Source organism: Pleurodeles waltl, chromosome 7 (assembly GCF_031143425.1).
Source record: "Pleurodeles waltl isolate 20211129_DDA chromosome 7, aPleWal1.hap1.20221129, whole genome shotgun sequence".
In the NCBI taxonomy this organism is placed as follows: Eukaryota; Metazoa; Chordata; class Amphibia; order Caudata; family Salamandridae; genus Pleurodeles; species Pleurodeles waltl.
Genome location: NC_090446.1, coordinates 1,106,266,513 through 1,106,290,476, shown reverse-complemented (window position 1 = coordinate 1,106,290,476; position 23,964 = coordinate 1,106,266,513). Strand labels below are relative to the sequence as shown.

Here is a 23,964-nt window from a genome sequence, read left to right as displayed (position 1 = left end):
TGCCAAAAACAACTGTGCCTTTCTGCCAGTAAACAGGAATAAATGACTATGGCTGTCTTTCCTGCTGTGGGTTTTTGATTCCTTGCAGACACAGGGACAAAGGGTGTGGACATGATGGGTCATTCTGACAGGATGGCTGTATCCACCCCCACTTACACCCCAAAGGACATTACCTACAGCATACACAAAGAAACCTAACACTAGACCCGCCCTTGCTTTCGTCACTGTAGACAGCTGGAAGCCAAATCCATGAAGGATAGGGGAACTGGTGAGAACTAGTTTGAGAGTGGGCTAGGGGTTGCCCACCACACAAAAGCTGTCACTTGGGTTACATGGTGGCACTCTCACACCCAGCATCATAGCACTCCTGGAACTGTAGAAGATTCAGTAGAAGGAATACCCAGCTTCCAGAAGAACTGTCTTTTTACTTGAAGGACTGCCTTGCTGTCTGAAGAAGGAGTGAGTCCAAGGGTCAGTTGGAAGACATCCTATGTGCGCTACAGGAGCACAACAAGCTTTCAGAGGCCTCCCTACAACTGACCAACTGACCAGCTGGGCCGCTGCAGTTGGACCTGCCTGGACCTGTATGATCCGTGTTGCTGGTCACTGCTGGGCCAAGCCCTGATCCCCAAGAGGTTGCTGCATAGGTCTTGGACCCTTGGCTGACATCAGTGAGAGCTCCTCCTACATAAAAGAGTGAATATCTTGAAGTTTGGGCTCCTGACACTCATGAATGGGCCCATTCAAACCTACACTCTGTCTCCCACCATGACCTGCTCTTCACACCGACAGTGACCATCTGCAACGACCGGCAAAGCGAGAATTGCACTTCGTGCCAGCAGCCACTGTCTGCAACGATCCATCACCGGAAAGCTTCAGCAATGACAGGAGCTTCACCCTACAGTGATGACCACCAGGATCACTAGCCCTGCCCTTCATGCCCAAGTCTCCTCCTTCTTGAAGCCCCCTCCAGTGCAAACAGGACACTTTTGCTACTAGAGTTTAGAATGTAAATCAGTAGGACTAACCTGGTCCCTGTGTCCCGCACGCACTTCATGTCAGTCAGTCTGAAATTGGGATTTTCTGTTGTTCTAGCATGACCAGATAGCCGCTAGTGGCACTTCCTGCTACTTGGTGCTTTTTTCACTAAACTTTTTTAAAATTCAGTGTCTCTGGTTCTACTGATTCAACTTTGGTCATCTTGATGTAATTTTATTTATTTAAAAAAGCTCTATTTTTCTAAATTGGTTCAGGATTTTCCCTGTGTTGTGTTTACTCTGTATTACTGTTTGTGTGCTGAATGAATACGTTTCACAGTACCACTAAGTAAACCTGACTGCTTTGTGCCAATCTACCAGAGGGTTAGCAAAACTTAATAAGACTTTTGTGGCTCAGCCAGACAAGGATTATGGTTGTTCAATTTCTTACCTTGGTGTTTAGGGGTTGGATCCAGTACTTGTATATGTGCAGTGCCACTCAATGATTTGTGCAAAAATAGAAATCCCCACGTGACCTCAGAATTGATTAATTTTTCAATTTGCATTGTTCAGCTATTTTTCCTCATGTGTGCACGCCTCACTTGTGCACCTGTGATAATTACTTCCAAGCATGGTAATGGATCCCAGCAACCTCAAATGTTACACTGTGGTGGACCTGAAGCCAGCTGTACAGGTAGAGCGGACAACCAGTATCAAAGAGCTCAAAGAAACAGGAGATCCAGAAAGCCCTCAAGGCTTGAGGGGAGGCCCGTCAGCTGATATCTACAGTGAGGTGGAAGTGGATGTTGTAGAAGAGGAGGGTGATATAGATATGGAGGGACAGAATCTCCTGACCATGGTCCTAGAGGAGAGAGGAGGATCCACAGGAATGAGACTCTGAGGCAAAGACACAGCTCACCTTAGCAAATTAAATGGGAGAGGCAGAGAGAACCTTAGAAAAGGAGAAGGCTGTGGCAGAGACATCTCTGGAGGAAAGGAAACTTGCTCTAGAGGAAAATAAAATTCTGCTTGCTCATGAAATGAGTCAAACGGAACTGTACTTGAAGGCAAAACTGCTCACATAGTCCAGCAGTAATGGTGGCAGTGCCAACACAGTGTCCAGAGGAGGTTACACATTCCTAAAGACCTGGTGCTTAGCTATGGGGGATGACATTGACAAATGGTTTTCAACCTATGTGGTTGTCCTTAGAATTAATAAAGTCCCAGAGGATGACTGAGGAGCTAGCCTCTGGAAACACATGCTTGTGGTGGAGAGGGATACCCACTGACATTAAAGGTAGATGAGCAGATGAGGTATGCCTCATGAAAGCCATTGTTGTCCCCAAATTTGGGCTCCTCCAAGAAAAGTACAGTTCAAGGTTTAAGGACAGTAAGCCAGTCTTGGGTGGGTTTCATAGATACTCCAGTAAGGAACCGAGTGACTGGGTGAAGGGCAGAAAAGTGAGTGATTATGATGGGCTGTATGTTCTGATTCGGAGAGAACACATGCTCAATACTTGATTTACAGAATTGCGCCAACACCTGACTGACATCAAACTCACTTCACACTGAGAGCTCGCAGAAGTGGCAGACCTCTGGTTCATCATTTGAGTGCCCAAGAAAGTACCTGGGGTGGCTCATCAAAAGGGTGGACAGGAGTCATCCTCAGAAAAAAAAGCAGGGGGGAAATGATGATGAAACATCTGACTTCTCAAAAAGCCCCCAAAGGACTTTTCAGTTGAAGGATTTTCAGCCCAATCCTGACCAGAAGGAGGAAGGGTTCCAGGGTAAGAAGCTTTCAGGTCATTTCAACCAAAAATGTATTGAGTGCTAAAGGTACAGGCCCAAAAAGGCAGCAGTCCTCCACTGGTGGGAAGACCCTGAGGATAGCAAGTGTAGTGCTCAGGCCCCAGTTAGTGTGGGGGTAGTGCAGAGGTTACCCTAGTGCCCCTGACAGGGAGAAGGTACACAAGACTCACTTGCTTCATAACACTAAAATGTTTAGGCATTGGCCACCATCAATGGGCAGAGGATGGAGGCTCTGAGAGATACAGGAGCAAGCATGACTACTGTTAGGTGTCTTCCAGTGTTCTCAAAACTGATAATCCCAAACATATTCCACCAGGTTGAGACAGCTGACAAATACAAACATCACTATCCTGTGGATCTGGTATTTTGCTTGCAAATGACATGGAGCACACCATCTGGAAAGAGGTGGAATTCAGGTCTCACTTGGAAATGTTAGGATTGCCTGAGTGGGGGGGTGTGCCTGACCACACAGTGCTTGGCAATACGAGAGGAAAGTAAAAAGGGCCTGGAGCCTGGAAAAATGGTCCAGGAAGGGCAGGGGGCATGGGAAACCAACCTCTGAGATTCCCACAGTCCGGGAGGAGCCTGAACCCGAGAGAGAGGCCCAAAAACCCTCAGATGAAAACATTGCTGCTGTGGGAGACATCTGCTCATGTTTTCTAAATGGGAAACAGAAGGTGGGCCATCCTGTGCAGAGTTCTGCCAAGGGCAGAGTGCGTGCCCTACTGTTGAGGGCTTAGGTGGAGGGCTGAGGCCCAGGGCTGATCTGTTGTGAGAATGATCTCCTGTGTAGTGAGCCTAAGGTTCCTGAACCTGGAGCAACCAGTGTACTGGTGGCCTTCCTACTGGAGCAACCCATGTACTGGGCCTTCCTAATAGGTCTGGCTCATGACATACCCCTGGCAGGACATCTGGGGAAGGCCAATATATTTGCAAGGTTGGTTACCCACTTTTGTTTGCCCTGGATAACAATGCCCTCAGAACTATTCTACAGGTTCTGTCCCACCGGCCAGGCCAGTGGGAAGTTGGGGGTAAACCAGAAGACCCTCTGCTTCAACTCCCCATAGTGGGACCCCATTTGAGAGAGTGGATATTGATACTGTTGGCCTCTGGAACCTAAGGTTGCCCTAGGCAACAGGTTCTTCCTGATCTTGGTCGAATATGCCACCCAGTACCCGGTGGCCACTCATTTTAGGACAGTGACTATGCCCGCAGTGGCCAGGCCACTGAAGAGGATATTTACCCGCGTGGGTTCCCCCAAGGACATTGTGTCAGACCTTGGTACCATCTTTATGTCTATCTACATGAAGTTCATGTAGGATATGTGGGAGGGAAACCTACAAGTTCTACTACCACCAGACAAGTGGGCTTGTTGAAATATTCAAAACCCATGAGGAGTAAGTTGGACGTCCTCTTGCAAGGCCTTTTTTTGGTTTACAAGGAGGGGCCTCAGAAGGAAGTGGGGTCAGCCTGTGCGTGGAACTCTCACTCCTAACAGTTTGAGGGTTTTTTCTCTAAACAAAAAAGTTTACGTAGCGCCCCTTTAAACCTGTCTCGTACTCGACAAAACTGCAGTGGTGTGAGAGGAGCTGCCACAGTTGGGTTGTCTTCATAGCAAAGAAAAATCTTGTGAAGCAGATGGGGTTCTCTAAATCATTAAGGCCCATATTTATACTTTTTTAGCGCCGCATTTGTGTCATTTTTTGACGCAAAAGCAGCCAATGTTACAAAATACTAATGTATTTTGTAAGTTTGTGCCACTTTTGCGTCAAAAAGCGGCGCAAATGTGGCGCTAAAAAAGTATAAATATGGGCCTAAATGTTTAATCTCTGTTGAGCTGCTACTAGAGTTCAGGGAGGTAATAAACTTGAGCTGATACTGTCTGCCTTAGACAGATGTATTTCCAGTTCTTTGGTCAATTCAAAGTGGAAAGGCCGGATAAAGTGAGCTGCGCTAAAAAATGAATAGCTCAACGGATAGGAAGAGATGTTTCATTTCCCACATCTCACATTATCTCTTCTGTTCTGATCATGTACATGATTTATTAAAACATTTCAGGTGTTAAAGCAGATCTTTGAGTAAAAGGTGTTGGAAAGGGGCGATCCAATATTGGCTTTTCTGGCAGCAACTTATCCAAGAGTTTTGGTGAATATCCAGCGGAGACTCTGTTGCTACCTGTGGATACTACAAAACTCCCCAGCAGCAAAAGGGTGCTGAGCACGCTGCTATTATCCATGAGCTTTTTGCAATAATCTGTCACACCTCACATTAACTTTCAGAATTGTATGGAAGTATCTGGGAGGGAAGACATTTCCAGTGCCAGATACTTTTCTCTTCCACAACACTGCCATGAATAACTGTATTGTCCAACCTAAAAACGTACGCTGGAATGCCCTAAAAGAGACTATCTATCCAAATATCTGAGTCGGCATACTCAGGCATAAAAATATTGCATTAAATTGCCACTTTTCATTAGAAATCCCTTTAGGAGCAGATATAAAGAGATAGTAACATTATCAAAGAATTGTCCGGCTCATGTCACCAAGAAGGCCCTGGTTGTGAGTGGCCTGTTAAAATCTCCGTTACCCTTCCCAGAATTATAATATCCCAGGGTCATAATAATTGTAATTCCAGGTAGTTGTTTTTGGAACTACCATCGCACTCTGGCCAATATTTAAACTTTTTTAGCGCCGCATTTGTGTCATTTTTTTACGCAAATGCGGCGCTAAAAAAGTGTAAATATGGGCCTCAGTGTTTCCTGCGCCGATTCTCACATGTTTTCTTCCGGGCTTCACACAGAGATTTCAGATGCTTTCAGATTTTAGGGGCCACTCCTAATGAGAGTGTAGGTGTTGCTAGATGTCTCCTTAATGATAGCCAAAAACATCTTCATTACCATTCCCATGTTGTTTTTATGACTCCCCCCAGCTCATAACTCGAGATCAAACGCGTCTTGAGGAAACTAACCTTTGCTTTCTTTCAAAGAGCTGGAAATCATTAAATGACAGGGTCAGAAAGCCAATTACCCTAGAAGAAAACAACATTAATGCCTTGATCAAAAATTTACCAATAAATACACGGCTATCTCGAGTTTACCCCTAACAAAATCAGCAACAAACAGAGACAACGTGGACAACACCACACTTCACTGCCTTCCCACTCTGCCGGTACAAGGTTTAGGGTTATTCGTGGTGATTGTAGTGTTAGGGGTTCTTACCGGTATGTGCGTAGTATTAGTGTCACATCGCACAGTAATTACCGCAAATGGTTAAATGTGACAGAGAGAGAAAATAATCTGGTAACCATGTTCCCATTCTACCGCATTGCCAGCTGGTTAGTTATGGCCCCCTAAATTCGTAAAGATAATGAAACATTTCAGTTAGTTTAAAGTTGAACACACATTTAGAAGTTTATTATAGTTATTTTAAAAACGAGTCTTCCCTGTTGTTAAGTTCCATTGTTTTATGTATTTGATGTTGTCAATATGCTGTGTTCACCACGGCCGCGAAGATAGAATAGCGAATCATGTCTTCTATTTGAGGGCATTTCAAAGAGTGTTGAAATTACAAGTATACCAGCTACATATGTTCTGTGTTTGTGTTTTTTTTAATCTCATAATGGTGAGTGAGTACACTTGGAAGCTAATGTTTTGATGCCATGCAATGTACCTTTCTCTCTATGTATCTCTGCTTTCTCTTTCCTTCTGCGTCTGACTTTCTTTTAGGGTTCCATTCTTTTCTCGTTGTATCACTTTTTCTCTCAGTGCTTTTCTACTGGATCACTCTCTCACTTTTGCTTTCTGTGCCTCACTTTTTTTGTTTTATCCATTTTCTGCTTTCTTGCCCCCTCCCTGTGTCTCGCTCTTTCTTGTTTTTTTCTGTTAGTCACTCATGTCTGTGTCTGCCTCTCTTAAATTATACGTGTGTGTATTTTGCTGTGTCTTCATCTAGCATTCTCGCTCTCAATTGCTCTTTGTGTCTCTTCCTACTTTCGCTCGGTCTTATTTGATCTTTCGCATACCCTTTTGCTCTCTGTTTCTTTGTCTTTCTTTGTTAATCTCTGTTTCTTTTATGTTATTTCTCTCTTTCTCTTACCTTCCCTCACGCATTCACTCTCTGTAGATCTCACATTCTCTTGGCTTGCTTATTCTCTCTATATGTCTCTTGTTTTTTTCTGTATTTCAGCATCACATCCTTTCTTGATTTCTCTCCCTCTTGCTTTTTGTCTGTTCCACTTTCACTCCCCATCCCTCTCTTTCTCCTGGTTGCTTTCTGTCATGTTCATTGTCCCTGTCTCTCTTTCTTTGCCTTTGATATTCTTTCTTGCTCGGTCACTCGCTCTCCTTTATACTTGTTTCTATATCTTGTTGAGGCTGATTGTTTTTGTACTGCTGTGTTACTGCTCTTCTTATCCTTAATCATTTTTCCCTTGTTTAGGTCCCTCTAGCGGAAATGGACGCTCTATCTCTCACGTCAGATATACTGTCTGAAAAATCCTGCTCCTTAGCTCTGACGGATGACTCTTTGCCCGATGATTCTAACACAGTCTTACTTAGTGCTCTGGAAAGCAATGTACATACGATGATACGTACACATACGATGATCTCTGTGTACTTGGAGGTCTTCAGGGTTCAAAATACTGCACTCTTCTTGATTGGCAGTCATGCAGTATGCTTATGTCATTGGCTCAACAAGAAGATCCGGTCCGTTAACCTGTACCGTTCAACCCTATTTTTTTTTTATCTTTCATTACTTCTAATCTATAGATTTGTTATTAAAGTAGAGCTATATTCGGGTCTCACTAACAGCAACATAGCAGGAATGAAAAAAATGGAAGGCGTTTGGACCTACTTTTTCACAATTTAAGCACTCAATAAAGATTACTCTTCCTGTTTGTAGCATTGTGCTTCCTGAGTTGGATAAGGCAGACACCGAGGCATTCCAGTGTAAAGGAATAACTGATATGAAACAAGGATCACCAAAATGCATGTTTTCTAACTTAATCAGATTTAGGACAGACAAAAGGCAAATAAATTAATTGGAATGAGAATGGCTAATGGCAATATCAAAATAAGCACATCCTCAATTTCCTATAGAACCAGACCTTCAGAGACTAGTTTGTAAGCTGCCCAGCTGAGATCCTCTCAACCAAAGCACACAATACTATTTCGGAATTGCTGGAAGATGATTCCAACGTAAACATCAATATTTGTATTGTACTATGCAGTCTTCAGAATACTTTGATCTACTGCAGTAAGTGCTAGCCAGGTTGCTTAGAGAGAAGACTACTAATTTGCAATAAAGGCCGTCTTCTTATAGCTCTTTGCTCAACCAGCCAATCAGAAAAAGCAGGTTACTTACCTGTAAACTGTGGTTCTCCAGTATTATTATTTTTCATAGATTCACATGCTTGGATCTTCCCCGTCGTCATGGTGGGAGTCCTACTGTAACAGTAATATAGAAATGTTAAAGCATTAGCATTAAAACCCCATAGAAAACAATAGACATTTGTAGCCAATTCACATTGTTTTAAAACATCCAAACTTCAACCAATCTGAGGAGGGAGCCTGAACCACTCATCCCCAGCAGAGCCACCATACCTCAGATTTTGAGCACAAGTGTATAATAAGAAAAAAATAACAGGTATAATAATGGTGAGCCTTAATGGGAGGGGGGAGGGTCGTATGTGAATATATGAAAGATAGTAATACTGGAGAACCACAGTGTTCAGGTAAATAATTTATTTTTTCTCCAGTATTGTATCTTTCACTGATTCAAAGCTTGAATCAGACTAGTATCCAGTACCAAAAGAATAGTGAACATGTGTAAGGCAAGCCACCCCACCATAAAACCGATACAATAGTCACATTAGGTATAACAGGTAACACCACAGCCTGATTTGATAAACCTTATTTTACAGGCGCAAAATAGAAGATAGAACCTCCAGAATTATATATAGGTAGGTAGTTATAGTTAGGACCTAGTTATCACAGGAAAAGTGTTTTTGTTTGGCCAATAACTTTCACTGTTTGACGAATCTTCACAAATTTTTCAAAATTAGTATGCCCCTCACTTCGACTTCTACCTTAAAAGTTTCATGCAGGGACGAATCTCAAAACACATTTTCCCATGTATTTTCCTATAGGGTCTTTAGACATGACAATAGCATGAACCGCTGAACAAAATTACACCAAATTTGGCAGGAAGCTAGATCTTGATGTGTAGATCGTGCTTTTTGTTATTTGGTGTAAGTCCGTTCAGTAGTTTTAAAGTTATTAAAGGTAAATAAATATAGATATCTAGGGATGCGTAGATCCAAATCCAAGAGAACTCATGGTGAGATCTGATTGGCTGTCAACACTTCTACCAGGAAATGTTGGTAGCCATTTTGGGACTTGGCTTCAGGTGAGTCCCAAAAAAAAGTGAAAAAAAAAAAAAGTAGTGTAGGTAGGGTAGGAATACCTTGACTCTCTAGCCTCGGTGCTGGGGTCCCCTTGAGACCCTGCCAGGGCAAAAAAGCATTTTATTTACATTTTCAATGGAATTTGCAGAGGATCTACGAATTCTGAAAAAAATAAAAATAAGCATAGCTGTCCACGCTTGTTCAGTATAGCCCCCCGGGTAGGCAGGTCCTTGGGGCATTTGCTATAATACAAAAAGAAAGGAGGGGTCACATTGCCTCCTTCTAGTGCTCTTTGGAGCCCCATGGCTTTCTTAAAAAACTGGAAAGGGCCATGTGGACCACTTCCATTGGGCTCTTATGAGCCCCAGGGACCACCACCTGCCGGGGGCTAGGTTTTAAAAATGGAGGGGTTCCACCCAGGCCCCCTCCTGGGGCTTTAACATGCCTTGTGGGCCACCAACTTGCCAGGGCTCAATTTAAAATTGGTCAGGGAGGCAGCAAGGACCACCCAGGCCCCAGGACCACCACTTCACAGAGGCCAGAAACATAATTAAAACTCGGAGGGGGGCCGCATAGCTCCCCTCTCGGGCAATATACAGTCCAATGGACCATCACCTCCACGGCACTGGCACATGCAAATTAAAGGAAAGGGGCCATGTGGCCCCCCTCCTGGAGCCATTAATGGCCCTGGGGATCGCCACCATCCCCCAGGGCCATTTCCTGCAATCTCCCAAGATGCTCACCTTTAGGAGACAGCAGTTTGCTTTCCATTGGTAGGAGCACTGCGGCCAAATACAGCCACGCACTGCCAAAGGTCATATGTGGCACAGAGTTGGGTGTTTATAGGAGGCAATGGTTAGATTAATGTAAAGTAATTAAATATTACTTAATGGTAATAGGTAATAAAAAACCATAGAAATTCACTGAAAAAACAAAGGTTTCACGGACGTTATAGTTATGTTCAAATTTTACTTGCACAAAACCATAGAAATTCAGCAGTTATAGTTATCTCAAACAACTATAACTCGCACCCTAAGGTAACTATAACTTGCGCTCTTGCCATGCTCTGCTAATTAACCTGGGTACTACGTCACTGATGATATCTTTTATGACATCATTGATGATATCACTGTAACATTTGTAGTAAAATTATTGAGGAGAAAACTGTGTATGGCGGGGCGCAAGCTATAGTTACCTTAGGGCCCAAGTTATATTTATTTGAGATAAATTTGTATAGTACCATACAAAAACAGACATCTGAGTGCTGCTTATCCGACTGCCCCATCTGCCTTTTTCCATGCATCCAAGCAGTAGTGCTTTGTGATAGAGTGGGCATTAACTCATGTTGCTGCCCTGCAGATGTTAGGCAGTGACATCCCTATGAACAATGCTGAAGAAGGTTGCAACCTTTCTGAAAGAATGTGCCTTCTTTTTTGTGATGATTTGTGAGCAATGCTTACCTGCAACAAAGCATGTCCTCTTCTTGCTGGTGCAAAAGAAATCGAAAGTTGATTAGACTTCCTGTTCCCTCCGGATAGAATTTCAAAAATGGAGAATGTTCAGAAAGTGCAAGGCCCTCTCCCCAGGTGATGTGAGGGTAGCAAAGAAAGTTGGCAAAATAACTGATTCATTTAAGTGAAAAGAGGTTGGCACTTTCTGTATAAACTTCCGGTTTGTCCGAAGGATGACTTTATCTACATGAAATTGTAAATGAGGTTCTTGAATTGGAAACACCAATTTCCAAGAGAAACAATTCAATTCTTCCTTGTGAAATGGTTCAAAAGGAGATCTGATAAGCCGGGATAAAACTATGTTAAGTTGCTACTGCACTGGAGGAGGCCTAATTGGAGGATAGATCCGAAAAACTCCCTTTCATGAACTTCTTTACCAGCTGATCAGAGCATAGTGACAATTGCCCAAAACATCTCCTGAATCTAAAAATGGCTGATAGAAGGACTTTAACAGATGAATGAGTGAGTCCTGATTTTGCAAGGTGCAACAGATAAAGCAGGATCTGCTACAATGTAGATGAGAAGGGATGGCAAGATTGGATAGCACACCATGAGCAAAATCTCTTCCACTTAGTGAAATAGCACTTGGTTGTAGATGCAGCACAAGCCTTTTTTTTTAAATGCATGAGCATTCCTCACATGGACCTAGAGACCTAGAGCTGCCAAACTGTGAGAACAAATGTGCAGATGCAGCACTTGCCCCTCATTTATTGACAATAGGTACTCAGCTGTTTGGAATTGTTTGTGGGGGCTCTCTGATAGACATAGTAGCTCGATGAACCAATACTGCCTTGGCCATGCTGGGGCTTTGAGGATGGGACAGCAAGGTTCCCTCTTCATCTTTCGAATGACTGTGGGAATGAGTGTAAATTGAGGGAAAGCATAAGCGAACATGCCTGTCCATGCGAAATGGAATGCATTTTCCCAAGAGCCCGTCTGAGGGTACCTGCTGGCATACAGACTGCTCTTTGTCCTATGATTAATGATTAAAAGATCCAGGTTTGGAGAATTCCAATGCTGATAAATTTGTTGTACTTGCTGGGAGCTGAGTTCCCACTCAAGACATTGATTGTTGGTTCTGCTGACAGTATCCACTCAGTCATTCTGTATCCCGGAACGTGTTCTATTTTTTGGGAGATGTTGGCCAACAGCCATTCCCAATTTAGCTTTGCTTGTGTCAAATGTACTTGGGACCTTGTCTCTCCTTGTTTTGTGAGATAAAATATGATTGTAGTGTTGGCGGGTCTCACCAGTACTGCTGAGTTACAAAGTCTTGGAATAAATGCCTGACGGCCCAGGAACACCGCCTTGAGCTCAAGGAGGTTATGTGTACCTGAGCTTCCTGACTGGACCAATATTGGTGCACCTGTGAATGAGCACACCATCCTTCTAGAGAGGCATCCATCGTCATTACCACCTGTGGTGTCACTGGAAGGAACAAAGGCCCCTGTGATATATTGTTCATGGGTGTCCACCAGGACACTGCTGCCTTCATCTTTGATGTGATGACAATGTTGACCTCAAAGGAGCCTGGATCCACTGAGCATTCTGCTGCTCCTGGAGAAGCCGCATATGGAGACGATAGTTCCAGATCCATGAGATGCACAATGATATCATCCCCACAAAGGATTTTTACTTTCTGACAGAAGTGCACTTTTCGCTGATAGCGACTCTGTGATTGCTTTTAGACATAGAATCCTTTCTTGCGTGGGAAATGCCTTTGCAACCTTCCTGTCCAGAATTGCCCTTAAAAACACTGCTGATCTGGATGGAGTGAAAGAGGATTTTTCCTTGTTTAGTTTGAGACCCAGAGACTGGAAGAGCCGTAGGCAAGCTCGACTGTTTTGCTGTTTGAAATGTGGAGCCCTTTATTAATCATTCGTCCAGGCTAATGGAACACCCGCCATTCATGCCATGCACTTGGTAAAGACCCTGGGGGCTGACCTTAAGCCAAAGGGGAGCACCATGAACTGATAATGGCAACCTGCCACCTCGAATCTTGGAAAATAAAATTTTGAAGGACTGCTTCATAAAATCCCATATTGCAGTGACTTGGCGGTACTTCCTCCATCATATTCTTGGCCAGAAGCAATTGAATCTCCTCCTGGGGGACAGAAAGATGGTGATGGGGGATCTGCGGGGAGAGAGATTGGGAGGCTTTTGATCAAATTCCAGGATGTGACCATGCTGGATTGTGTTTAACACCCATTTGTCTGAAGAGATTAGCTTCTAATGATCAAATAATTTGGACAAAGGGTATCCTTAATGAAGTGGGACTGAGGCAACAGGTGCCTGTATTCCATCATTGCCTCCTGGAACTACCCTGGGACTTTCCTCCAGCCAAAGGACGTTGATGCACTGGTTGCCTGTTTGCCACTGGCCTGTATGACTGCTCTTCTAAATTAAGGGCACAAAACCCCTGCTGTGGGGATGGCTGATACCTTGTCTGCTGCAAAGGTGTTCTGGATACAGAATTGGCCTCTACCTCTGCCACAAAAAGATTGAAATCTTCTCTGTTTTAATGTGCCCCAAGAACGAGACATTTCTGTATCCACCTTGATGGACTGCAATGCCTCATCCACATGTTTGCCAAACAGGTTCTACGCATTAAATGGCATATCGAGGATCTTGGACTGAAACTCTGAGTGGAAAGATGTCACTTTCAGCTCTCCCTGGCAGCACAATACTGCAGTACCTGTCGCCTGTCTGAGGTCTGTGTTTAAAATGTCCATGGCCACATCCCTAATCTCTGATGAGGCCTTCTTACCTTCCATTAGTATGTCCTGAGCCTCATTTTTCTTGTCCTCCAAAAGATACTACAAGAATGATGACAAGTCAAACCACATCTGACAGTTGTATCTCCATAGGATTGCTAGAGCATTGGAGACCCTGATGGATATTGCCACCAATGCGGAAATCCTCTTGCTTATGTAGTGGAGCCTGCTGCCCTCTTCATCAGATGGAGCAGTGCAAGGTGATGATGGGCTCTTTGCCTGCTGTTGAGCAGCCTACATTATGACTGAGTCTGATCTCTGCTGACCAATAAGGCACGTAGGGGCCAGAGCCTTATATTTTTTGTTCAGTTTGAAGACAACTACTGGATTAGACGCTGGTGTCTTCATCAGTTTTAACACCTTTTGCCAAATAAAATCTACAAGCGACATGGCTCGAGTGGTGCATTGGGCATCTGGTTTAAAGTCATACAGGAAGCATTCCGTCTACTTTCCTGGGAGCAGAAGGTCAAAGCATTTGCACACCCTCTTTAATATGCCATGGAACAACCAGTATCTGCCGGCAGGGAATCCGCTGGAGGAGTAGGAGAGGCTGGAAATGGGGCCACAAAATCATCCCATTCAGAATGGTCCATAGCATCAAATTGTATTTCACCTTCTTCAGGTTGCTGGTCACTGTCACAATCAGTAACGGTGCCTGTGATAGTGATAAACAGTAACACAAGTCTATCTCTTTGTTGCATGGAGGACTGACTTTTAGGAGTCGAGGCAGCCACCTGTGTGGGTTGTCTAACTGGCATTTGCCGATCCATGGTATTGACGTATGAAAATCTTTTACAGTAATCGTTAATCATTATGCGGCGGTCAGTGACTAAGGATACTGGGATACTGGGATCTTTACAGAAAGATCCTGTACTTGCTGATTGTCATCCTCTGATTCTTCACACAGAGAATGCTCCTGGAATGTGTCATATTCCTGAGCTGATTGATGGACCCTGTACAGGAAAGAAAAGTCACCCTCCAGATAGGTACTCTGTTCCTGCTCTGGCCCTTCATCCTCTGACTCCTGGCACATCACATTGAGCTGAGAGGGACTGTAAGCAGGGCCAAATAGGCTTTCATCTCCTGACTCCTGCATTTCCAACAGACGTACTGGTGGCAATGGAGATAAGTTGGATAAGTCCTGTGGGCAAGATGAGGATATGCCTTTTGTTGAAATAAACAATGTCTCTTTTGTGACTGTTGACAGGGTCGTCGAGAGTGCCATCGGAAATGTAGCCCCAGAAGCAATCTTCAACAATGGAAGAACTTCAGTCAATGTGTTTGTTGCTATTGTCGACAGTGATATACTTGTCGTCAGAGACAGTCTCGTCGACGATGATGGTACTGTTGTCATAGTCTTCACCGATGATGCAGAGGTGAGGGTCATCATCCTGGTTGTCTACCTCATCACAGGTGTAAGTGGTGACACCCATGAACCGAAGCGGTCATCGACGGGTAACGTTTGCCAATGGGTACGTCGATGGGAGAGTTTTCTTCATCAATGGCTCCTTGAAAGGAGGACAAGGCGCAGAGGAAATTTAGGAAGAATGTTCTCCATGAGAGGGAGAAGGACCAGCCGGCTCCTTAACTCTAGATCTCTTAACACTGGTCTCTCTGGAATGAGACTCTGACTTTTTTGCGCTTGAGTCAGATGACAGGGAAAACTAATCTTTTCTTTTTCTTCAGAAGGAATGACTCTTCCCTCATACTCAGAATTGTTTCTTTTGCAACCACAGGAGCAGTCTGGCCTCACGATCCTTAAGAGTCTATGCATCCTTAAGAGTCTTTGCAGAAAAAGTGTGACAATATTTACACTCCTTGGGCTTGTGTTGAGGGTAAATCGGCAGTAAAGGCATTCCTTGTGTGGACCTTCTGGAAAAAAACAATATTTCCCACAGGTCCTGCAGGGCCTGAAGAGGCTCTTTTGTGGAACCCTCAGACATGCTAAAAGAAGCCAACCACACTCCCCAACATTACCTCAGGTGTTTCCTGTCGCATTGGTCGAAACTGGATAGCTGTCAGGTCAAATGTTGAGCTTAGAAACACTTTGACTAAGCAGAGCTCAGGGAGACTCCCTAACACACAACACGCAGTAAGAAATTTGAGGTATGGTGGCTCTGCAGGGGATGAGTGGTTCAGGGTCTCTCCTATGATTGGGTGAAGTTTGAATGTTTTAAAACAATGTGACTTGACTACCAAGGTCTATTGTTTCCTATTGACACTGCTTATAATCCTGTTATACTGCAACTCCCACCATGATGACCGGAAGATTCATGCATGTGAATGTATGAAAGATTCAATACTAGAGAATGTGGCTCTTACCGCTTTTGCTGTTACTGCTTAGCTCCTCTCATGGTACTCATTATGCGATCACACCACACTTCTTGTCAAATGGCAATACTTAGTTATTATACAAGTAAACAGCACACAGTGTATGTTTTTGAAAACCAAGGCACTGAAGACATTTTCTAAACACCTGCAGCATTCAGCCTGCATGTTCATAATGAACATTAACTCAAGAGGGCATTAGCAGCACTGTGACAGTTACAATTCAGCCTTGGTATACATCCTCACTTTTGCCTTGGCATGAATAATTAGGGCGGTGGCAAATTAGTTCGTGATAATACTATATAGAGTGCTCATTAAACCTGTATTGATTCTGTTTTGTGACAACAGACAATAAGAACTGAAAGTAATTCTTCAAAAGCCGAACATTTTCTTTAATGTAACAGAAGACATATTTAAATTACCTGTAAGAAAGCAAGTTAGCAGCTTATCCTCTGGGTTTACTAGGGAGGCATTATAAAAAAAAACTCTTCTGAATTAATACATTTTGCTTTAGTGTATTTCAAACAAGCTTAGATTACATCGTCTTAAATTACTTTAAAGATAAATAATAAAATATTTGTTAGATTTCGTGAGAAATGCCTTCCTCTAGAGAGCTATGTCAGTATTTTGAGCCCTGATTTAATTCTGGCCTCTGTTTAGCCTACACAATGTTCTAGTTGCTGTATAGAAATCAGTCACCGCTGTTTGCTGTACTATGGTCATATTGGTGTCACTAATCTCTCAGCCATCACCACATCCGTTGCTACCTGTGGACATGCTGTTTTCATTGTTATAGTCCATTTGGATGTTTGATGTTTTTCGCCATCATGATAAGCTACTGTCTTATTGACAATATGTTTAGGTCTGCTTTTCTTAAACTGTAATTATATTTCCCATCATGCTTCATGGCATTTTGCTTAAGAGATAATAGCAACTGTATCTTATACGACCATAATAATTCCAAATTTGGTGTTGACACAAAGACCACAAATGCCTTCCCACTATTAGATCTATTGTACTGAATGAATGTGGGCACATTACAGCAGACTTAGATTTTGCGAAGGAGAGATAAATATAACATTATAATTCATGGTTTATTAAAAACAATAAACTAAATACCGTTAGTAAGAAACTCCATAGTGAAATCACAAACCCAGAACTACCTCTGTCTCCCTCTTCCCTCATACACTCCTCGCCTAAGTAAGGCATTTTGCGTCCATCACATTTTTCAATGCCTCTGGCTTTTGAGTTCTTTATATTGATTTTTTTTAGAGTTGACCACTTCACATCTTGTTCTTTTGTTTGTCCATTGGACAGTGGGCTCCTCCTGATAGAGTCATAGTTACAGCGCTGCGACTATGTCTTGGCAAGTGGGCCCATTGCAATGGCATGCTAATCTCTCTAGGTGCGTGGATGGTGCCGGGAGAGGTGGTGGGGTTTTGTTTCGAGGGCTAAGAAAAATTGTTGTAGCTCCACCATCATCTGCAAATCAGGTGGCTCCCTGATTGATCAAGGTTGCGCCTGGTTGCATTTCTGGGTTGGCAGTGTAGGCCACTGCAATAGCACAAGCCTTTATCAGACCCTAATCAGCCAGGTAAGTTTATGTGCTCAAACTACACCTGCATTTTATTACTGCTTTGCCATGCTGAAGTCTTGTTGCAAAATTGATGGAAGCCTGGAGGAGAAGGTATTGCTTCCTATTTGTATCATGATCTCAATCCCACTGCCTCTTTCACACTTCCAGAAAAGTGGCTGTTTCTCTTCAAGGGAGGATGTGTGTGCTCTGTCTCCCACATAGGGGTGGCTAAAGGCAGTATTTGAGTCACATACACAGTTTTGTCTACGGTGTGTAGTTGGAACCAGTTTTACCTCTGGTATTGACAATGGATGGCTTCTGGTCAGGTTTTCTGGATTCTGAGGGTAGGTGGTCATTTGTCCAATTGTGGGGAGAGGGGGGCTACACGCTTTCTCTGTGCTTCTCCACACCTTGGATGATGTGACACAGACAGACAACACTGTTTCCAGGGACTATATCAACATACAAAGGGGTGAGATCTACGGCCCTGGCACTGTGACCACAGAGTTGACTTGGAACTTCTGGCAGGGCATACCAAGGGAGAGGTGAACACAAGAGTGGTCCATGTGAGTCAGATGTTTAGGAACTCCCATTTCTGCATTTCCAAGTTTATCTTTCAGGTTCTTTCTCAGAGTTGCTGAACTGGCTACCTGGCTCTAGTCACCTCTGGGGGCAAATGAGTTGTTCCGCATCATTTCTCAACTGCATGGCCTCTGGTATGAATGGCCAGTTGCTCTTATGGGTCGACGTTTTCTGCAGGCCTTTACTCCTTTACCTTATTTGATGAATGTTATGTCCAAAATGCACAAGGAGTTGGTGGATGTTCTGCTGGTGGTGCTTTGGAGGGGATTGGAGGATGTGGTTTCCACACTTGCTGGACTTGCTCACCGGTTGGAGACTGAAAGGTTAGGTCTCCAGGGTAAGGGATCTCTTAGAGGCTTTTCAACCTTCCTGCAGGCTTTTCACAGAAGAGTGTGTAGCCATAACTGCATATGTTTCCACTCTTGTTGCCTTCTCATGCTCCTGCAAACTATTTCCTGCCCTTCCCAATAAATACTTGTTTCATTGTAGGATGGATTCCAGTTGGAGCTGGCTGTTTTCCATGTTTAAGGCTCAGTTGGCTAATATTTGTCCTTGAGATGATTTAGATGAGATTGAAGCTTTATTATTCACCAGTTTAATGGTTTCTTCTTGCTCAACTGTCCACAGGAGGCTTTTTTTTATTTCTTCCTTCTGCTGCTCATGCTAAGACTTTTTGCGGGCTTCTGCAGTTAAGACATTCCCTTTCATCTTCTCTGTTTTAAGGTTCTTCTTTATGTTTGTGATCACTTCCATAAGGCTTCAGAGTGATCTCACATCTTTTGCACATATACCTCCTTTGTTTGAGCCCTCCCAGATTGGTAGATATTGTGTGCTAATGCTTGTTTTTTTATTAAAGTTTTGTCCTCTTTGATTTTAGACCAAAATGTGGTCATTCCTAGCGGTGAGGATAGTGTTCCTTTATGGATGTTTACACAGTAGTGTTACTTTATCTGTAATACACTGCTGAGTTTCAGAGATGTGGCTCTCTGATTGCCACATTCGCTATTAGTAAGCATAAGCTGAAACCGTGCACAATTATTGTTAGTAGCAAGACCTTGAACTCTATAGATCGAGCTGCCATTGTCATTAAGGTTCCCAGCCATCCTTTTGTTTGGGTTTTCTGCCTCACGGGCTTCGGCCTCTGGGTTGCTTTTTCTGGATATGTTGAGGGATGCCACAAGAAACTCATATTCTAATTACCTAGTTCACTGCTGCGTAGTGGTTTCTGATATTTCTGTATTGGCTACGCGGAGGGGTTTGTTGTTGATGCCGCTGGCGTATGAGGCCTGTTGCATTTGCATGAGTGTTGTGTACTTCTGGTAAACATGATGTTGCATATGGTTTCTTGTGTGGTGTTTTTGTTTTTCGTTAATCCTCCTTCATTCTTTTGGCTTGGGCATATCCTCATTTAGGTAAGAAATAATAGCAATAATAAGGCTAAAGAGTTAAGGCTTCGATTCCATGGAGTAATCTCCATTACTCTCTCTGGTCTCCTCGTACCAGTCAGTGGCTTCCCACCTAGTGTGAGGGCTAACGGAGGTGGGTCGTTGATTGGTGTGTATGTTAGGATGTGACATGGGTCTTTTTCCTATTTATGGACTCTAGCAGGCGCGTAGATGCTCAATAAGGATGAAGAGAAAGAACTGCAAAGCCAGGGGCTGTGCAGAAAGTCTAATGGGGGCAGGAACAGTACGAGGAAGAGTGGAAGGAAAGAACTGGGGATTATCCAATGTAATCTAAGCATTATTATATGTCACAAGTGCAGCATTCAACCAAACGTCAAGTCTTTTAATCTTCTGGAGGGGGCGACAAACACCACAATCCCTCACTTGTACCAAATCTTTCAATCTCATCCAGACTGCCCATATACTTGCCTGAGCAGACATTGTACAGTCCATAGTCTAACCATCAATTAGCCCTAATGAAGCCACAGGCCTGTGTGTCTCAAGGCTTTTATAGCTTTTTCTTGTTTTTGTCACAATCACTTCTGTTGGAGCCTGTTTCATCCTATTTCTGAAAATAATGTTCTAGGTTTTATTCCAAGATCGCTCTTCGTCCAGACACAACTTCTAGGACTATTTTTGAATAAAAGGAAAGACAGTCTCTGTTGCGTTTTTATTTTCTTCAGGCCTCTGAATGTTTCAGTCATATCCCTTTTGCTTGCTCTCATCTCACTTATGTTTCGATTCTTGAGTTGCTCCTTACTAAACTTTAGCTTTATGCCATTCCCTTCCCAGTCTCACAACTTTCTCCAACGACTGTCTCACTAAAGAGATTGCTTCCAGAAATAGACACAGAGCTCTGGATGAAGCCTAGACATTAAAATCTAGTTACTACCTCATGACTTCACAATGTATGTGCCCTTCGTGACTGTCTTTACATGGCTTCAAATGAATTTCATCTGTCATGCCACCTTATAGAACATTCCTTCATCTTGTTGAAACATCATCTCGTTTTTCCAATGCCTCATAGAAATCACAGCTTCAAAATGAATCTGTGCAATCTACAAGTATGTGCTTACTACCAGTTCCTCGGCTCTGTCACACATGTCCTATGACTCCTCCAGTCAGATCCTATGAACACATCGAGAACTGTTTTCAGTGGTGTTTCTGTTGACATTTTATAAGCACTCTGTGCTGCATATACCTGAACCAATTCCTTAACCATTTAACCTTCCCAGCTCTCACCCTCAGCCTGCTCACTTTGTGTGTTCTCTAAAGAACTGGTTCAAAGGTTACACAGATCACTAAGTATATTATTTGTTGATACTTATATTTATTGTTATTATGGCTACCACGCAATATAGGGAAACCGCACAACTACGCAATATAGGGAAACTGTTAGGAAGTACCACGGGGAAATCCTGAATACTCAAGTAGCATACTATGATAGTAAAATACAGACGGCTTTGAGATATTCCAGATTATAAAATCTGGCTGTAACTCTCCAATTCAAGCACCCTCGACCCTGCTTTGTAATAATATCACCAAGGTTTTCAAGGAAACGATAGATATTTACTCCTCACTCCCAGGTTTAGACAAAGGTTCATAGTAAGGCCCAGTTAAATGACAAGGCAATACTTTCAGGCTTCCCAGAAATCACTCTGGAAATGCTTTCTTCGCTCCTTAATAAACTGAGGTCAGGCTCACTGCTTGATCCTGCACCTCCTTCTGTCTTATTCAAAAATGTTGATGTGATTGGACCTTCTCTTTTAGCTGTCCTTAATCTGTCCTTGGCCAAGGGAATGGTGCCGGTTGCCTGAAAGCAAGCAATGATAAGAGCCCTAAGAAAAAAGCCCAACCTGGACTCGCTGGAGCCTAGGAATTATATGCCAATTTCACTCTTGCCTGGGCAAAGTAAAAGCCTTGAGAAATGTGTAAATAAATGGCTTCCGGATTTTCTTGAGGAACATGGCTCACTTCATCCTACTCAAACAGGATTTAGACCTTGCCATGATACAGAAACTACCCTTTTGGCAGCAATGGTAGAAGCAAAAAGACTTCTAGATCAAGGATGTGTGGTTGCTATCATCCTCCTGGACCTTAGTGCCTTTGACACGGTAAAGCATAAGATCCTCTTGGAGAGGCTCCAAAATGTCGGAGTGACTGGACTGGCTCTTCTCTGGCTTAAATCATTCCTCAATCAGAGAATGTTCCAAGTATTCAAAAGTGACTTTAGATCAGATCCCATGCCGCTCAACTGTGGGGTCCCTCAGGGGTCTTCGCTGAGCCCCACCCTTTGTAATGTTTATATGCTCCCTTTGGCTGAGGTCATCCTTGCACATGGCATCTCGCTAGTATTGTATGCTGACGATACCCAACTTATTTTTTCGGTGAGCTATGTAAAGGACGTTCGACTTCCCTCTCTTGGCTCCTGCATTACGAATGTAGCTAATTGAATGAGCTGTTCAGCTCTGAAACTCAATGGGAAGAAAACAGAGACCCCTCTCTAAATATGGTAAACATGGGATGGCCTAATGGCTTAAGCGCCCTGCCAAAACCAAAGCTGGAGGTAAAAAGTCTAGGCATTTGGCTGGACAAAGGCTTGACCATGAACACCCAAGCAACAAAAGTGGCTGCTACCTGCTTGGAATGTTGAAAGCTCTTAGGAAAATGTTATACCTTCTCCCGTCCCTGTCCAGAAGACTAGCAGTCCAAACACTCATTCTGGCAAAACTGGACTATGGAAAGGTGTTATATTTGGGCGCTCCCAAATCAACAGTTGACAAATTACAAGTGGTGCAGAATGCTGCTGCCTGTCTTCTACGTAACGTGTCCAAATTTCACTCCTCCCGACAAGCCCTAAAGTTGGTAGACTGGCTGCCAGTTGTTCAAAGAATTACATTTAAATTCTTATGCACTGCTCGCAGATCACTCACCCAGACAGGTCACATGATTTGGAATGCATTGATAACTCCTCATATCCCTAAAACATGCTTGCATTCTTCCAACCGCTGCCTAGCTATGGTTCCACCGATCCAGAGATTGAGAAGAGGTGGCCGATCTTTCCAGTACAATGTTTCCAAGCTATGGAATTCTATGCCCGCTCCCTTGCTGTCTCCTGAAATAAAATTACCATTTCACAAACAGGTTAAGTCTTAGCTATATGCATAGTCTTGTTGATTGCCTTTAACATCATCACTGCTATCTAATGTGCAGTACACTATAGTGCTGGGATGCCCTAAGGTAGCTATGCACTCTATAAGTGCCTAATACAATACAATAAAATATAATACAATTATTACTAAAAAAAATCCAGCTTTCACGTGTCATACCTCTTTCGTTGTTTATGTTGTCATTCAGACCTTTCATCTTTCTATCATCACTTTCCTCTTTTGAAATAGTAATGCTGAAAATCGAATATATCTCACTCACCTTGTTATTTAACTTCTTTACTCGATAAATAGTTAGATTCATATCCACGTCACTAATATCAGGCGGACAGGCATGCATTTACTTCCTCTCTGCTTGCACTTGCATAAAGCGGATCTTCATATGTGCCTCTTTGGTCCTTAGGACCTCTCCAACTTCTGTGTGCACTATTCTCATACCGATTTCTCATGCTGTTTTTAAACCCAAGTGTCATTTACATTTCATGGCATAGCTTTAAACCAATAACATTTTCCAAGAATTATGCAGCAGCACTATTACTTTTAACAATGATCTAGCAAACACCTCCCCTCCTGCTATCCTTCTTTTTTGTGGGCTCTTCATCATTGCTCTTTGTTGTGAAAACTGACGTGATGCATTGGCTGTGCCTTTAACAAGGCTTTTCCATTTCCCTCTTTTCTACTCACGGCCCCACCTGTTTGCCTCCTTGCTTCACGGATTTGTAAACCTTTTACTTTTTAAAATGCTGCCTTCCCACATGTAAAACCTTGCCTGGCTCGCTGCTATCACTGAACGGAAAAAATGTCTGTGGTACACCTGCTCTTGTATCCCGTGCACTTTGAAAGGCTTTATCTCACTTGAAAAACAGAATTATATATTTCCATTGCTTTTTTATTTGCCTACGATACAGGTGTAGAGTTCTCTACATTATGTATCCCTACTCTGTCTGACGTAAAAATCGTTGTCAGGCAAGGACCCTAAATAGCTGCAGGATAGATTCATCCTCCACCACCCTGACAGAAATCTAAGATCCAAAAATTAACCTTTCTTATGCCCTCGACGCAGCCGAACATCAACATTTGGTGGCTGAGCATTTTATTATCTTGCCCCCTACCATTGGAACAGGCTTCCTTTGTTCATTCATGCATGCACGGATTTCTCTGGCTCCAAAAAATATCTCAAGACCTGGTTGTTCTGATTAGCTGCCACTCTAACTGTTCTGTCCACGTCTATCTGTTCTGTCCACCTCAGAGTCAAAATGCCCTTCTGGGGGCGAGTTGTTTGTGCTATATCAAGAACGCTTTAACATAACATAACATATGGAGTTTACATCACAATGACTCGTTGTCTTTTAGTGGAGTCTGCTTCAGCCGATCCCCCATTTTGTAAAAGTTG

The 23,964-nt window shown here is 43.2% G+C and overlaps 1 protein-coding gene across 2 annotated transcripts in view; it reads left to right on the top strand.

Moving 5' to 3' along the window:
• The window catches only part of CACNA1G (calcium voltage-gated channel subunit alpha1 G), a 1,194,479-nt gene that overhangs the window by 1,119,662 nt on the left and 50,853 nt on the right, over positions 1 to 23,964 (top strand). Inside the window, exon 35 of one of the 2 annotated variants that reach the window (XM_069200048.1) lies at positions 7,223 to 7,357. The exons of the other annotated variant lie outside the window; for it this stretch is intronic. Coding sequence (XP_069056149.1) covers positions 7,223 to 7,357 — 135 coding nt within the window. The remainder of the gene's footprint in view (positions 1 to 7,222; positions 7,358 to 23,964) is intronic. 2 annotated transcript variants of the gene reach the window in all.